Source organism: Saccopteryx leptura, chromosome 5, assembly GCF_036850995.1.
Source record: "Saccopteryx leptura isolate mSacLep1 chromosome 5, mSacLep1_pri_phased_curated, whole genome shotgun sequence".
NCBI classification, from domain to species: domain Eukaryota; kingdom Metazoa; phylum Chordata; class Mammalia; order Chiroptera; family Emballonuridae; genus Saccopteryx; species Saccopteryx leptura.
In genome coordinates, this window is record NC_089507.1 from 56,484,958 (window position 1) to 56,502,744 (window position 17,787).

General features: G+C 43.8%; 1 protein-coding gene across 1 annotated transcript in view; it reads left to right on the forward strand.

Annotated features, from left to right (window-relative positions):
* The window catches only part of PARM1 (prostate androgen-regulated mucin-like protein 1), a 103,560-nt gene extending 86,232 nt beyond the window's left edge, over nt 1–17,328 (forward strand). Inside the window, exons 3-4 of the mRNA XM_066384559.1 lie at nt 3,880–3,958; nt 15,689–17,328. Of these exons, the coding sequence (XP_066240656.1) occupies nt 3,880–3,958; nt 15,689–15,773 (164 nt within the window). The 3' untranslated portion in view covers nt 15,774–17,328. The remainder of the gene's footprint in view (nt 1–3,879; nt 3,959–15,688) is intronic.
* The last annotated feature ends 459 nt before the right edge of the window (nt 17,329–17,787 follow it).

Below are 17,787 nucleotides of genomic sequence, written 5' to 3' on the forward strand. Positions count from 1 at the left end.
TAGCTCCTAAAAAGAATGAAACGAGATGGTAGATGTCAAGTTCTCGGTGCAGTGCCCCAGCAGAGTAACCACCTGCAAATGCAGGAAAGGTTATTTTGAAGTCCGTTCTGGGTTGCTGTGAAGTGGGAAAATGGCACCCTGAGAAATCCCAGGCTTCAGAGAGGCCCAAAATTCAAGGAGGCTTTGGCCCCTGGGTCTTCAACAGCCCTCTGGTCAGGCAGAACAGGTTGGCTTGGTGGAATGTGCAGCACAGTGCAATATTCTTGTATCTTGGCTTATGAAATATACAGATAAGTTTCCTCCAGTTTTCTCTTAACTTCTTCTGGCTCCCGGGCTTTGCAGTGTGAGCCCCACACAGTCTATAACTTCAGACCACCCTCGCTCCCCAGGCACTGCCCACTGAGTGTCTACACCTTCCTCCATAGGGAAGAGCTGCCCTGTCCCAGCTACACCTCCTCACCTTCTCTCTCCCTGCCCCGCCTTGACAAAAGAAAGAGTAGGAGGAGAAGGGGAATTCCAGTTTAGTTTGAACAGAACCTAGTAGGAAATGACATTTGTTTTCATAAGGAGGAAATTAAGCCTTTTCAGTTACCATAAAAAGTTGTGCTAATGTTGGCTCAGACACCCTCTCATATGTTCAAACTCTAGTGCCCTGAGGTGTGGAACTTCCCAGGGGGAGGTTCCCAGCCACTTCTGAAAGTAGCAGCTGCTGTGGAGGTGACAGGGAGCTCAGGACACAAGGCATCGGAAGCTAGGGGCCTGATAAAGTCCTAGTTCCAGAGGACACTTGTTACCAAGGCTGGCGCCCTCTGAGAAGGGCTGCTGGGTGGCAGAATCATTAATTAGATGGTCCAAAGCACAATGTATTTTATGTGACATGGTTTGGCCTCACATTGAGCAGTACCAACCCTCAGGAGTGCCCCTTCCTTCAGCTGCCTGCAAGGACCCATCAAGTGGAAAGTCACCTGCTGATCCCAGCTCTGCTCACACAGGTCGTCTGTGAACACGGAAAGGTGGCCTCCGGGAATCCCACTGGAAGACTGGGGTTACTCTGAGAGCTGGACAGTCACCAGTGACATCGAGAAGAAGCAGGTCACTCTTTCTCTTGCTGTTTTTTAAGAGAAAGAACAGCACTTGAGTTGGGGAACTGCCTGGTTTATCTTTAGAAAGAGGTGGTGTATAAATAAATTCAGTAAATCACAGAATTGGAGGAGCTCCAACTTCTCAGAGTTAGGGAAGAAACATTGAAAAAGGTCAAACTTACAATTTCCTATATTAAACTATCCCTGGGGTAAGAAAGAAGGGTTATAAAAAAATCAACTATATCCCTTTCCTTTTTTAAGGGGAATTAAATTTAAAAGGTCAGTTTTTTAAATTGCTCTTAATTGCAACCACTGTATCTTTTTGAATCTTGAAATACTCCCAACATCTTACCTTGTAATATTACTTCGTCTCACAAACTCTTAAAAAAGCTGTCAGCCCTGACCAGGTAGCTCAGTTGGTTAGAGCATTATCCTGATATGCCAAGGTTGAAATTTCAATTCCCAGTCAAGACACATATAAGAATCAACCAAGGAATGCATAAATAAGTGGAACAGAAAATTGTTGTTTCTCTCACTCACTCTCTTTCTTTCCTTCTCTCCCTCTCTCCCATCAATCAGCAAATAAAATTTTTTAAAAAAAATAGAAGATCTAGACTGACCAGGCAGTGGCACAGTGGATAGAGTGTCAGACTGGGACACGGAGGACCCAGGTTCAAAACCCCAAGGTCACTAGCTTGAGCACGGGCTCACCAGCTTGAGCCCAAGGTCACTGGCTTGAGCAAGGGGTCACTCACTCTGCTGGAGCCCTCCAGTCAAGGCACATGAGAAAGCAGTCAATGAACAACTAAGGTGCTGCAACAAAGAATTGATATTTCTCACTTCTCTCCCTTCTTGTCTGTCTATCGCTGTCTGTCCCTCTCTCTGACTGTCTCTCTGTCTCTGTAAAGAAAATGACCTATCAACAGTCTTCCGTGAACTTTGAATTGTTCTAATTTTATCACAGTTTTGAGGCCAAGAAGCTAAGTGCAGCCTTTCAAAGGAGTGGAGACAAGGCTTTTCATGAGGGAATCTGACCTCAAACTTCTGTCTTTGATCTGGGCTGCACGTTTGAGCATTGGTGCCATATCCGTCTTTGTATTATTAGTAAAGAAGGGAAGAGAAATGCACTGCTAATCATGCTAATCATGTTCTAAAGAAGTCCAGGAGCAAGGTGATGAGCACAGGAGAGTCCAGAAGTTTGGCGGCTCTGAAATGGTGCAGCTCAGGCCATCTGTGCAGGAACATCAAGCTCCGGTCTCAGTCTTGGTTAGCTGTGACCTCCTCTGCTCTTTTAGAAATGACAGCCAGTAGGGGCATGAATATCCGACACGGCCTTCTTTCACCCAGAACTTTTGGGGAGCTACTAACGAGTTAATTACTAGATTGATTTGCTTCTTAGCTCTATTCTTAATTCCTTCAGTGGAAGGGCCATTAAAAACAATATACAAAAGATGGGATAAATAAAAGGAGAAATGGAAAAATAATCTACAATAATAAATCTCCAAAACTGTGGGGCAGATCCATCCCCTTTGAGACCTAGCCCAGTCCAGCATGGTCCATTTGGAGAGGGCTTCAGCATGGTGCACATGGCCTCTCGTGTAATCCTCTGAAATTGTGGGAGAGAACAAAGCAGCTCTTCTTTCTCTGTCACTGCAGGTGAACAGTATACGAGTGGACAGGGTTAAATAGCTCATGGCCACACAGCTAATCATGATGGAACCACACTTGAATTCACATATTCAGACTCCAGACCTCTGATGCTCTTTCCAATGTGTCTCAGAGTCTTACTCATGTGTTGAAGTAGTAAATAATTTCCCAGTGGTCTAAAAGAGTAAATGGGGTCCCTAACACCAGCGTTAGTGCCAAAAAGTCACTTTAACTATAGGGGACAAAAGCTCAATTGATTCTTGGCATTTCTAGGGTGGAATAAAACTGAAGTATATACATTATTAGTCCAAAGCTCACACAAAAAGAGTGTTGTGCTTCAAAATAGTAATCTTTGGGAGCAGTATGGTTATTCTTCCAAGGCTACAGGCTCAAGGGTTGGTTTTTCTTAAACTGCTCATTAGTCGTTGCCTTTGGAACCAGATTGCAGACTACACAATAAAGCATTCATGACACTTTGTAATTGCACCAGGTTAATTCTACAAACTAAAAATACTGTTACCTACCAGACTTGACCTTATTTTCATGCCAAATTTGACTTCATTCTCTACAAAATCAACTTTACCTTTCAAGGATGAAAACTGGACACACTTCCCAAAGTGGAATTTTTTAAAAAAAAAATGCTTTAATTTAATGACATCATTAAGATTAGTGCATCTCCTACCAAGATGATCCTTTTGAAATAGACACTACTGATATAGCTATGTGATTCTGGTTTATTTAAAAAACCAACCCCATTGCTTTGTAGTAACCCTTGAATAAAACATCCTAAGTCCCCCGATATTTTGCAAATGATAGAAAGAGGAGTCAGAGCTTGTAGAAGAAGAAAATGGGATTTCAGGAGACTTTCAAATCCCCTACCCCTGTAAACAGCAGCAGCAGCAACAACAGCAACAGATTGGTGTCATTATTAAAAAGATAATCAAACATAACTGTGAACTGTTCTCTGATCTCAAGGCCAAAAGGTCTTAAGAAAAATTGGCCATTTCCCAAAACCTCACCTAGCAGGAAAAGCATTTTGATAATAGAACTAACTCTGGGTTCTGTTCTAGCTCTGACTTTTCTGTGGAAGGATCTAGAATGAAGGACTCCCCTTTCTCATCTTCTTTCCTGTGCATTTTGTCTTTCCCAGGTAGCATCGCTGCCATTACGGTGACCGTCATTGCCGTGGTGTTGTTGGTGTTTGGTGTCGCAGCGTATCTGAAGATCAGGTGAGAGGCTCCTTACTCTTCTTTCTGAAGAAAAGGATTCCATTGTGTCGGGCTCCGGGCTGAGAGTTGTTTTGCTGAATGTTTGTTTCTTAATAAGTGTCTTAGCTCTCAGATATATTGGCAGGGAAGTGAAAATGGCCAGCGTACCCCACAGTGGACAGGAATAGATGGTACAGTGTCTGCACCTTGGCAAAGCAGAAGAAATTAGCTGAAATACACAGCATGATGATGTAATGGAACAAGAATGAACCTGGAGTCAGGAGACTGAGGCCTGGCCACTGTGCCCTTAGCTCACCTCGTCACCACGGGGAGGAGCCACGTGGCCCTCAGGTTGTCTCCTCTGTGCGCTGGGGGACAAGGAGGGGCCCAGTGCCTCCTAGATACTGAGGTTCTGCACACTGATGTGTGGAGGTGTACTCAGTCTAAAAGGACGTTTTCACTGGTACTAAAGCAAAATGCTGAAAATAGAAGGAAAGTGTAATGTTTTCTATAAAATTGGTTTCTCCCTCCTGAGATTAAATCCTCATGTTTTCGGTTTTAAAATATCTTTTGTTATGAAATGAAGGTAATCACAGATGGTAGCAGAGTTTTTACTTTTTTTAGCCAAAGTGAAATTTGCAGAACTCTGTGAGCCCCCACTTTTGTTGTCTACTGCTCTGTGAAATCCCCAAGTCTCAAAACCACGCTACTCACACACAGTCCTTCCAGCTACAAAATGCCAAATGGCAAGTGACAGTCTCATCTGCCATCTGTGCAGTGCCTGTAGAAAGGCGCAGAAGGACGCGTGCCGCCATGATGAACACAGCCACTCCCTGACTCTCGTCTTCCAACAGCCAGAGCCATCTTTACAGAAGCTCCTGACCCTGCCACTCCCCCCCTAAAGACCCCAGTGGCCTCCCCAGTACGGGGAATGAAATCCGGACCCCTCAGGCTGGCCCTCAAGCTCATTCATGGACCCACCCTGCCTACCTCCCCTCATCACGTCCGCCTCTCCTCCCATCGCTGCCCTGCAGGCCCGCTGGCTTCCTGTCCAGTGCTTTCAGCCTGCCAGGCTCTTTGTCTCTCTGGGTCTCTCCCTGAAATCCTTCTCTTCTAACTCTTCCTCCTGCGTGGCTTCCATGTCACATCCTCCAGGAGACTTCCCTATCCCTACCTGGGGCTGGTTCCTGTTTTTTATTTTTATTCTGGTTCTCATCACTATCTGTAATTTCCCTGGGGTTTCTTTTTATATATATAGATTTCTGTATTTGTTGTCTCTTTTTCTCAACAAACATGCAAGCGCCACGAGGACCCACATTTTATCTGTGAGGAAGTGCTGGGCACAAAGACGATGCTTGAAAAACTGATCTTGGACAACTAAACATGATGATAGACAGTCACTGGGCATTGGCGTGTGCACACAGCTGTCGTGTACACTCCTAACTGACTCTCTTCCCCACAGCTGTGCTTCTTCCATGAGAGGTGGCACACCCTGTCCTCCCCTCCTGTCCTGCTTCCCCCCGTGGAGCTCGTGTGTGTAATTTCTCATCCCCGAGCACATGTCACCTCTGCTGCCTTTTCTCCTGGCCCTCTCTCGTCAGCTCTGCTCACCCTGCCCAGACCAGCATGCACTAGAGAACTCCCCCCTCCTCCTTCCCTTTTACCTCCCTCCACCTTTTGTTCTAAATGCATGCCAAATCAGTCTAATGATGGTGTCCTGTAATATCACCTGTACCTAAGGTACAAAGAACAGGAAAGCCAGGTTTGGAAAAGAAATTAGAATTAAAGGGCCAGCACTATTTTTGTTTAAAAGCCTTTATAAAAACCATCTGAAAGTCTCCTTCATATTAGGCCCTGGTTGGTTGGCTCAAAAGTAGAGCATTGGCCCTAAATGTGGATGTCCCGGGTTCAATTCCCATTCAGGGCAGACAGGAGAAGAAGCAACCATCTGCTTCTCCATCTTTCCCCTCTTCCTTCTCTCTCTCTATCTCTCTCTTCCCCTCCTACAGCCATGGCTCCCTTGGAGCAAGTTGGCCCCATGGCCTTGCCTTAGGCAGTAAAATAGCTCTCTGCCTGCCTCCCTGCTTCTCACTTAAGGGTAAAAAAAAAATACTCTTCATATTAAAAATAAATAAGACTTTTCTCTTCATTAAGTATGTATTCCTTGAGCAGCAAACTTAATTTTATGAATTATACCTTATTGAATGGCACTCTTTTTCATCTGGTTTAATTACTTGTTTATTACTGCAGATACACTGTATTTTAATTATGAGTTAAATTGGCTTTTTTGAACTAGTCTAGGAATTCATTCCTACTTTATTACAAAGTTTCTCTTTGTGTTGGGCAGTGCTTAAAAAAAGGGACCTATGACTAATTTAGAGTCATTCTGTAATCACCACTGGTGAGTTTCTGAAGGAATATGTTACCAAAAATATGACCTCCACTGGCAGGTGGCTTGAAATAGAAAGTCTTCCCTCTTGCCACACACTAGTCAAAAATGATGTTGAAATAACCTAAGGACTCTTCTTCTTTTTTTTTTTAAATTTATTATTTTTTAATTTTATTTATTTTATTTTTAGAAAGGAGAGAGAGACAGAGAGGGAGAAAGAGGAGAGAGAGAGAGAGAGAGAGAGAAGGGGGGAAGAGCAGGAAGCATCAACTCCCATATGTGCCTTGACCAGGCAAGCCCAGGGTTTCGAACTGGCAACCTCAGCATTTCCAGGTCGATGCTTTATCCACTGCACCACCACAGGTCAGGCAGGACTCTTCTTCTTGACTTTAGGCAAGAATTCAAATTTACCATCTCAACCATACCACCAACTACACACAGGCAGTCTAGAACAGTGATTAAGAATTCAGACTGGCCCCTGGTCAGTTAGCTCCGTGGACAGAGCATCAGCCCAGCATATAGACATCCCTGATTCAGTTCCTGGTTAGGGAACACAAGAGAAGCAACCACCTACCTCTCTCATCCAACTCCTCTCTCCTCTTTCCCCTCCCCCTCCCTCTTCCACTTCCCTCCTGTAGCCAGTGGCTCGACTGGTTCCAGTGTCAGCCCCAGGTGCTGAAGATAGCTTGGTTGATTGGAGCATCAGCCTCAGACGGGGGTTGAAGGATGGATCCCAGTCAAGGAACATGTGAGAGTCTGTCACTCTATCTCCCTTCCTCTCTCTTTAAAAAGAAAAAAAAAATCAGACTCCACAAGAGGGAGACTTGGATGTGAATCCCGGCCCTACCATCTGGAACAGGTTCTAGTGTGACCCAAGCATGTTATGCAGCTTCACTCACCATCACTTTCCTCCCTTGTAAAACAAGGGCCATAATTTTAACTCCCTGATAGCCTTGCTGGGAGGACTGTTGGATATTGCTTCCCAAGTATATGGCTCTGCCATCATCATCATTATTATCATCCTCATCCTCAAAGTGGTCTACTTGGAGGAACCCCAACAATAGGATGGTTGGCTGATGACAGTTACTAGGTATTAGCCTTTGCCAGACATACTTCTGAGCACGGGAGCAGGGTTGGTGGAGAGGGAGAATAGCATCAGTAATGAGACAGTCCTGCCATCACAGAACTTACTGTGTTTGGAAACTTTTGTTAGCAGACCATTTTAATTGGTTCTAATGAGTACTGATTAAAATTGTATAACATTTTATTTTAAAATTTTTAAATATATTTTCTCAAGGCATTCTCAACAATAGATAAATGTGGTGAGTGATTCAATTGAATTAGTCATGATTCCTTTCCCACATATGGGTCCTCTCTCTAAAATATAGAAAACCCACCTCCCCGATGGTACAAGGTTGCTATTCATCCTTGGCACTACAGACATAAGGATGAATGGTGATCATATCTCTGTTTAGAAAGCCCCTAAGGAAAACCCCATTCCGTTGCTCTGTTATTTTGGCAAAGTGATAACGTAAGAAGGTTAATAACTATCATGAATCTTAAGGCTATGCTAAAACCCTTTCAAGTGTTGTTTTGCCAGATTCTTGGAAAGCCCAGCTAATCATTCATCAAAAGTACATTTGCTCAGTTGACAAATGTGTGCGTGTGTGCGTGTATGAGCATGGTTATGCATCTGTGCGTGTGCACGTGTGTGTGTGTACCTAAGGCTGGGTTTTGCCTTGGCTGGAAATTTATTTTTATCACTCTCATCCCAGATTTCTGAGAACAATAACATGCCAAGAGGTCTATTGTCTGTGGTCATTTAGCTCACTTGGCTGGAGTAGCAAGCGACTGAAATCACAACCCATGAGGGAACCATTAGCTTCTGGCCTGAAGATCGGGCTATGTCCCTGCAAATGCAAGAGTCCACTTAGAGGGCAGCCTCACAACCAGAAAAAGGCACACCTTGCAAGCTCTGCTAACAGTATCTTACTAGTTGCACCCTTTTCCCCTGAGTTCTACGTGGGCATCGGTACACTCATTACCCATCCGTTTTCACATTCTTATTCTTTGGGGACCATGACCCCAGTTTTTTCACAGTGTCCGCTGCTTGGAAAACCACATATCTCTGAGACCTAAGCCACTTTTGGATGTGGCTTCTAGAAATGAAGTCCCCTGAACCTTCTGGGGCTCTTCTCCACATTTTAGCCAGCTGCAGTGTGGCAGGTATGGAGGCAGAAACCTGGGCTTTGGGATCGGGGTCTACTTACCATTTAGGCATGTTATAATCTCCCTATGAATATTTTCATCTACAAAAATAAAGCTAATAATACCTATCCTTCTAGCCTGTTTTGAAGATGAAGTAATAAATGGAAAGTACCCAGAGAGACCAGAGAGCACAGTGGTTAAGGAGATGCACCCTGGGCAAGTTTTTTTTTTTTTTTTTTTTTTTGTATTTTTCTGAAGCTGGAAACGGGGAGAGACAGTCAGACAGACTCCTGCATGTGCCCGACCAGGATCCACCCGGCACGCCCACCAAGGGCGACGCTCTGCCCACCAGGGGGCGATGCTCTGCCCCACCGGGGCGTCACTTTTGCCGCGACCAGAGCCACTCTAGTGCCTGGGGCAGAGGCCAAAGAGCCATCCCCAGCGCCCGGGCCATCTTTGCTCCAATGGAGCCTTGGCTGTGGGAGGGTAAGAGAGAGACAGAGAGGAAGGAGGGGGGAGAGAGTGGAGAAGCAGATGGGCGCCTCTCCTGTGTGCCCTGGCCGGAATTCGAACCCGGGACTTCTGCACGCCAGGCCGACGCTCTACCGCTGAGCCAACTGGCCAGGGCCCTGGGCAAGTTTATTAATCATTCTGTGTGCAGTTTCTTCTTTTGCAAAATGGGACTATACTCACACCTAATTCAGGATTATTGAAAGGATTATATTATGATACAGATAAACATACGGTGCCAGTTGAGATTAGGACGATGGAAGAGCTAACTCATGTAATTGTTGTTAAAACAATGCTTACCGTCCAGATGCTTAGTAAAATAGTACCTGCCAGCAGTCCCATTCAGTAGCCATCGGGGAATCAAAGGAGAGGGGAGTCCAGCGAGGAAGAGAAAGACGGCACCGCAGCTCACTGGTCTGATGTTCCATTCTGGCAGTTTCAATTGTGTTTTTTCTAAATGCCCAGGAAGTTGCATCCTTGTCATACATTCATAAATAGAAACTGTCTCCGAACAGTCCTTATTCCAGGGCTTCTTTGCAACTTTAAAAGAAAGCAAAGGCCTTGCCTGCCTCTTGCAAAAGGGTGTCTTTAATTAGTGATGATTGAAGAATGAGGTAAGTCGGTTTTGTTCTGTTTAAATTGGCTCAAAACTGTTTAGCCACAAGATAATCCCCTGCGCAGGAGACCGTATCTGCTATCCCAGCAATGTGGATGCTGCTATAATTAGGTGTGCTGGTAACCCTAACAGACACTACGGCTGTTCCCTTCACAAAAATAAATGTGATATTGATTTATAGACACAACAGGGCCTGGATCTGAAGGCATCTTGTTAAAAGTCACCTGTTTTGCTTTAAGTCTTCTGGTGATTATATTTTATACAACCGGATTCTTTCTGGTTGTTGTTAGGTTTAAAGAGTAGACCCAGCCAGTCATAAATGCTAAGATATTGTAGAATTTGTGATCTACAGATTGCCTTTTTCAGGTCATCTTTGGCATTCTGGAAGTCTAGGTGACTCGATTCTCTACCTCAACCTTTAATGTGCATAGGAATCAATGGAAGAGCTTATTAAAAACGTAGTGTTCTGGGTCTCACCAGAAAGATATAAAGCCCCTGGCAGTACCTGGCATGTACTAGTTGCTTTATAAACACTGTTGTTGCCTGAGTGTGTGACTCTAGGTTGGAAAGTTTAGGGAAGGCAGTGCTTGTTTTCTCCAAATCAGGAGAAACTAGGTTTAGAGAAGGGGAAGCCATGGGAATCGGTTCAGCCACACACTTGCACTAGTTACTTCATGACTCTGAACGTGTTTACAGATAGACAGGTGTTCCAGTGGGCGGGCCTCTTTGTCATGAGTGTTTGCCAGTATATACTATTTGGAAGATAATTTTAAAATATAAAATAAACAAATTTTATTTGTCCCTTCAAAGTCAATGTGGTTATTTAATGATTAATTTGAAAGTAATTGCTTTTTCAAAGAAACCCAGACTATATAAAGAACATTTAGTAAATGATATTTAGAAATGTTTGCATCATTGCGATTTTGGTCATAATAAGAAGAAACTGATAGAATTCCTGAATTATGATACTCATTCTGTCACAAACTTGGTATGGTAAACATGGACAAACAAAACCACCCCAAATGGTCAGTTTTCTTGGCTTCAAAATTCTAGCTCACAATTCTTAGTTTTGACAAATGCACCATGATTCTGTAAGATGTTAACATCTAGGGAAGCTGGGTGAAGGGTATATGGGAATTTACCTCTGTATTTTTTCTAGAAATCTAAAAGCATTTCAATATAAGAAATTTGTGGAGTTTTTTAAATTATAGTTCTATAGCTACCACACAGATGTGTGGTCTGCTGCAGCCCCAGGGCCTTTGCACTTGCTGTTTTCTCTGTCTATAGGGTTTGTATCTTAGGCATCTGTGTGACTCATCCACATCTCCTTAATGTATCTGCTCAGATTTCATCTTAGTGAGACTTTCCCTAATCACCATATTCAAAATTATAATTCCCACCTCCCATTTGGAATTCCTACTTCCTCTTCCCTGCTTTATTTTCTTCTGGTGCATTTATTACCATGTGCCATATTATTTTTCATGTCTACACTAGAATGTAAGCTCCCTTAGCACAAGAATGTTGCTCTTTTAATTAATGGAAGTATTCCTCCCAGCCCCAGAATAGAGCCTGATAGATGGTAAGTCGTCAGTGAATAGTGAGATGAAAGGGGCCAGGCAGGGACATGGCAATCAGAAAAAGAAAGCCACCAATGGAAACAAAAAAAGGAGACGGTGACAGCTGCACCCATCTAGCTTTGCTAATGGACGATAAGAGTCTAAGGCTTCATTACGAGGGACTAAAGCACTAAGCCATGTCTTCTTCATCTTTCTATCCCTCCCTCTCAGCACACAATAAGCACTAGTGGGTGAAAGGCAAGACTTGCTCGACTAAAGAGGAGAGGAAAGGTAATAAAGTTGGAGCCCTGGTGGGGATCTGGGGTTGACCTTTATGAGGAGAAGGTGTTTTCTAAAATACATTTGTTTCAACCCAAGAAAAGTAAAGTAAAACCTCATTTATTTTCAGAAAAAATGGAATTATTTGAGTTCCATTAAGTATTGATGCTACAGTTATTCTAAAATAGGTACCATTTTGTAGTTGTGGAGAAGGCCTCAAACCACAGTGTCACCACCACATGTACCAGTTGTCAACAACAAGGATTCAACTATTGGGAGGGGGGTGAGTGGGGAGGACTGCTTCCTGTAAGAGCAAAGCCACTTGAGAAGGAAGCAGTGAAGCAAGAACTTAACATAAATCACTCCCTATTTGGTCCCCTCAGGTGTGCCCCTAGCTAACTGAACCATACGGTGCAAGAGAGCAACACTGACCATGAGCACAGAGACATTGGTCAACTGGGACTGAGCACTGGCCAAGTGCTTCAAAGCCACATGATCACATGGGAGAAATTTAGCTCTAATTCTCTTTCCTCTTCCGATAGCTAAGTTCAGAATGGTGGCTTTTGTGTTCTTTAATAAGATGTTTTCACTTTGCCACAGTTATATTGCACAATGGATTGCCACAGGCCATACTACTCCCTACTGGCGTTAACCAAGCAAACTCCGTATATACCACTTATATGCTACCGAATGTACACAGTTATCATCAAATATTTACAAAAGAATCACGGCATCAAGAGAAATATATTAGATGTTCAGAAAATAAAAAAAACATTATAACACAGTCTGTCCCCAAGAAGTTTCCCATCTAAGGGGAGCCGAGGCACAGCAAGTAGAAATAGAGCTATATTGATCGAATGCCAGTCTTCACTAAGAAATTGAATAAACAAAACTGCCTTGACCTGACAATGGTGTCATTTGTACAGATTGCTATTCAGACTGAAATTAGATGAAGCAGTGTTGCATTACAGAACGGGAGACCTAGGTTTTAGAACCAGCCGTACCATTAAATCACACGATAAAGTCATCTGGGTTCTTTGAGCCCCACCTTCCTAATGTTGGGAATGGGAGTCTTTTCACCTCTTAGGCTCCACAAATGACAGTCTGAAAACCTCTACCATTTCCATATTTTATATGGAAATGGTTTAAGAAGTTTTGACCTAGATAACGTAGTTTAAAGTGATCATTAATTATTCTCCACTTCTCTCTCTCTCTCTCTCTCTCTCTCTCTCTCTCTCTCTCACACACACACACACAAACACACACACACACACACACACACACACAGATGTGTTTTCCTATATATGGTAGGATTCAAACAAACCTGGCTTGGATCCCAGCACATATAATTCTTCTTGTTTATGCTTATTAATATATTAAACAAGCCCTCTGAGTTCAGAACATTGCCAAATACGGTTTATCTGTGTGTCTTGCTTTGCTCTCCTCATTTATCAGTATTTTGTTCAACTCACTGTTCAATCAAATGAGAAGACTAAGAAAAACGAAAGGTCCCTCTTTTTCCTTTACTTTACAACTGTCTGCACAGGAGTCTCTTCTAGAGCCACAGATTGCGGCACAGTTCTGATCAGATAGTCTTACCTGAATTAATCATAATCAGTAAAACCTGATGACCAAAATATTTTTAATCCTCTGTCTTCTCTTCAGCATGATGATAATATTTAAAAATTCAGATAACAATAATATAGGAAGCTGGTTTCATAACTGTGCCTGGGGTACCTGGTGGGAGGGGGGCTCACTTTTTACTCAATGTCTTTTTTAATACTTACAGATTTGCCATGTGTTTGTGTAAGTTTCATTATAATAAAATTTTAAAAAGCAATATTGGCCAGCACTTATTGTGCATTTACTATGTGCCAGGACTTTTATATGCATTACCTCACTTAATCCTCCCAACAACCCTAACGCAATATTTTTTAAGTTTCTCCATTCCCTAGATGAAGAAGCAGGGAGTTAAAAACACATTTAAGGATATACATCAATTGGCCCTACAGACCTCTTAAGGAAATAAAATTATATGATAGAAATAAAAATGGTGTGAGAAGTTAAACTGCCATACAAAGATGAGGCAGGAATGCCCTATCGATAAAGGAGCATGTTTATTAGGTAGATGTTGGCCGGGCTTGCAACACTCAGTCATGCTGACATTTAGGCTCGGCTCCAGTCTTGTAATCCCCAGGTCTTCACTCATCTATTCTACAGCTTTCATTTCTCAACCATCCTGTTAAAGGATTTGATTGGAATTGGAGGTTTTAAACTTGGGAGGGGGAGGATGTTGGCAATGGATAGCTAGTGACCTCATTTACCGAAAACTGGCCTCTCTGTTCCTGTCCGTCTGAAGATCGGTGGTGTGTTATTTGTGATTTCTTCTCTTCTCACACTCAGAGAAATGAATGTGGGCCTTTAGAGAGCACAAAACATATTGTGGAACACTCTCGAGTTTCCAGGTGTACAGACTGGGTCAGCTGAGTCAGCTTCTGGAACAGAAATCAAGATTTTTGCAGGCTGCATTTGAAAACTAGCACATCAAGGATCTGGTTCTTTTCAACAGATCATCTTTACTAATATGTGGCAGATGGAAATAAGCTTCAGAGAGTAGCAACAATTATTTTAGCAACAACTATAAGTACAGAAAATGCTTTCTGTGCCTCTCAGATTATACTTTTCATTTTGTTTAAGTTTTATATCTAGTTAAGATAAAAATCAGGGGGACTGGGCTGATTTCCAGCGGCAGGTGTGAAAGTTCACATGCCAGCACGAAACTGGGAGCCACACGTGTTCATGGTGTGATGTTTTCCCAGTCTTGTCATTAGTTTTAGTCTTAAAATGACCATTATCCTTTCCAGGAAGCTCCCGATTTGTTGGGCTTTCAGGATGTATATTTCTCCAATCACTTTCTTCCACCAACGTTTATTGAGGACGTTGTACCAGACATTGTTCTGTAGACAGAGCAAAGAACAAAGAAAACAGGCCCATAATCCATACTTACCGTCTAGTTAGAGGAGGCAGGCAATAACAGAACAGATAAGCACATTTTATAGTGCGTTAGAAGGTGATGAGAACTATGAGGAAATAAAGCAGGGAGTGCTTGGAGGGTGGTGTGGGCTGGGCTGAGAGTTGCACGTTTAAATGGAGTTCTTTAAGGAAGGCTTCCCTGAGTAGGTGACTTCTGTCGGAGACTTAAAGAAGGTGAGTGCACGAGCCAGGTGGTGATGTGGAGGACAATTGTTCCAAGCTGAGGGAACCAGTAGGTGCTCAGGCCTGGAGGCAGGAGTATGCCAGGCCCGAGGGGGGAGAGCAAGGGGTCCAGGTGGGGAGCAGAGGGAGCAGTGGCTGATGTGCTCAGAAAAGTAACAAGGGCCAGACTCTTCAGGGCTTTACAGACCTTTGCAGGGACCTTGGCTGACTTCTGTTTCTCGTAGACATAATATCATATTAATTGTGGGACAGGTTCCCAGAATGGCCCACCAAAGACTGCTAAACCTGCACTGCCATTGAACTGAGGTGCTAATCAGCCTCCTGGAAGCTGAGCTTGGAGCCCTGGGCTTAGATCCAGGAGGTAGTGGCGTGACTCACAGCTCAGCTGGGTGACTTTGGGCATGTCAGTTTAACATCAATGGGCCTCCTATGCCTCACTGGAGAAATAAAGATAAACAATACCTGCTCCATGGCTTTATTTTGAGACTAAAGTAAAAACAAAATATAGATACACTTTGTAGATTATGAAACACTATATACACGTTAGGAGTGGTGATAACAGCAACAGTGGCTGTGGTTGTATCATTCTTATTGCAGGGTAAATTGAGTCCAGGACCTAAGTCAAAATGCCAAGAACATGCCCTTCTCTTTTTCCCATTACTTCTTTTTAAATAGCCATGGAGGTGGGCCTCTCCTTCTCCAGCACTGGAGGTCAAGGAGAGAGACAGGACCCTGCTGATCTCAACAGAAGGCACCCGCCATCTGGGCCCCCAGCTGATCAGCTGTAACTCAAAGGGTGTTTGTAGACTGGGGCCCCCTGGTTGGTAGGTCTGTTGCCAAGGGGTTCTCTAGTGAAGAAGCATGGCTTCCCTCTTGTGGGCCCTGTGAGCCTCCCCAGTTCAGGCCGCAGGGCATGAGGCTGTTCTCGGATGGGCAATTTCTCCAAATAACCACAACCGTCTTCTCCTTCCCACCAGGCATTCCTCCTACGGAAGGCTTCTGGATGATCATGACTACGGATCCTGGGGAAACTACAACAACCCTCTGTACGACGACTCCTAACACAGGAACCACGTGGCCTGGGATGAGGGATAACTGCTCTTTATTTATAAGTGCTTATCCAGTAGAATTAATAACAAATACCTGATGCACATTGAGCGACAATCTTAAGCCCCATTTTCTTGGTTTGGTTGTTTCATTTTTCTCCCTCTCCTTTGGCTGCTACAAAGTCCCCTTTCTGGTACAAAAGAACCATTATGTGAAGGTGTGTGGAGGCTGATTTGTAGCTGAAACGGGCCAGCCCGGCGGCCGGGCCAGACCACTACGATGGCGGCTTCCATATCCACCGCACCACAGGACCCACTGTGAGGAGGACTGAGGAAGACTCCAGTTGTTGTGTTTTTTTTTTGAGGGGGGGGTACTTTTAAGGGGAACTTTTTGTTTGTGGTATTTCTTAAACTTTTATTTAGGATATTACATTAAATCTCAATCAATGGAAAGGAAATGAGTACTGGGAGGCTTTCACCCCACAGGTAAGAAAGCAGGGATTTCTCTTTGTAATGTCTGTTTATCTGGTTGTATCTGACAGGACCCCTGCTTGGCTCTACAAGCTGCATCCCAGCTTCTTAGCTGCCTAATTAATGCTAGAGGAAACTGGCGAGTGCCCCGGAGGAGGCCAGCAGGTGGAGGCGCAGAATTGCACATAGCTGTCAGATCTCAGCATACATTCTACCTGTTCTGCCCTCCGGGCCACCTGTCTCTGCTGAGGATGCCTGTCTCCTAGTCAGCAGCAGCTGGGCTCCCAGCCCCCAAGCTGTCAGTGGAGTTGCTACTCCACAGGCGAAGGCTCTGAGATGAGCTCGGTTAGAGAAGAGAAAGCGAGAGGCTGCGAGTGGCAGTGGGAGAGTAGAGTGGGGGGCGTGGAGGAGGGAGGAAACTGACATGCACTGAGTACCTCATTAGGTAAAATGGGAATCAGCTCTCAACAACTGTCAGAGGCACCCACTGCTCGGAGGAGCCCTCAGATTCCTTGCTTTGTACCCACAGAGCAACTGTTTCGCTGCCTTACTGCCTGTTGGATAATGGCTGTAAACTGTTTTTTTGGGGAAAAAAAATGTTTAAGACACTAGTCTAATCTGCAATTGCTCAGTGAGGCATTACCATAGGAAACAGACACAGTGATTAATCCACTTATTACTCCCATACATTTATCTTACTAATTCTGCCATTTAATAAATCAAAACCCCTGGGTATATAGTCTTGAAACCCTGCATAACAAATTTTGCGGGAAAAACTGGTTCTGCAGATACCCATTTATTGCAGTGGTTTTCAACCATCAGGCAGGCAGTTTTGCACCACCCTTGGGGAGGAGGGGGGACATATAAAAATATCTGGTGACATCTTTGATTGTCACAACTTGGGGGTGCTATTAGTGAATAGAGGCCATGGAGGCATTAGACGTCCTACAAGACACAGAATAGCCCACTGCAACAGAGAATTAAATGGCCCAAAGTGTCAACAGTGCTGAGTTTGAAAATCCCTAACTTATTGCCATGCCCACTGTGACAGAACAAGACACTCCAGATTTTGAATTAAATAAAATGATTTTTTAAATGTTTATCTTGAAAGTGTTTAATTTGTTAGCTGGTGGGTTGTTTTGGGCATGCACAGTTGCCTATTTCTTTGTGTGTTCTAGAGAGCTTATTTCATGGCTGTATCTCTGTCCTCCTGTAACACCTGATACTTGCAACCAGCATCTGATGTCCTGATTTTGTGGAAGAGAAAGGATGCATTGGGTCCTGTTTTAAAATGTGTGATGTTGTCTAACAGTGTCATAAAGAACTTGACACTGGTCAATTTTTATTTCTAACCTTGGACCAGCTGCCACGACTCTGTTAGTTTCCAGAAACTTGACCCTCAGAGCATCTGGTCACTCACTGTGGCCCAGCAAAGCACTGGCCCATAAACCACCATTACTGTGCTGTCCTATACCCCTCTGATGTCAGAGACACCAGGATCTGGGCCATTTCCACCAACCTGTCATCCCACATTATGAAAAGAATTGATTCCTAAACTC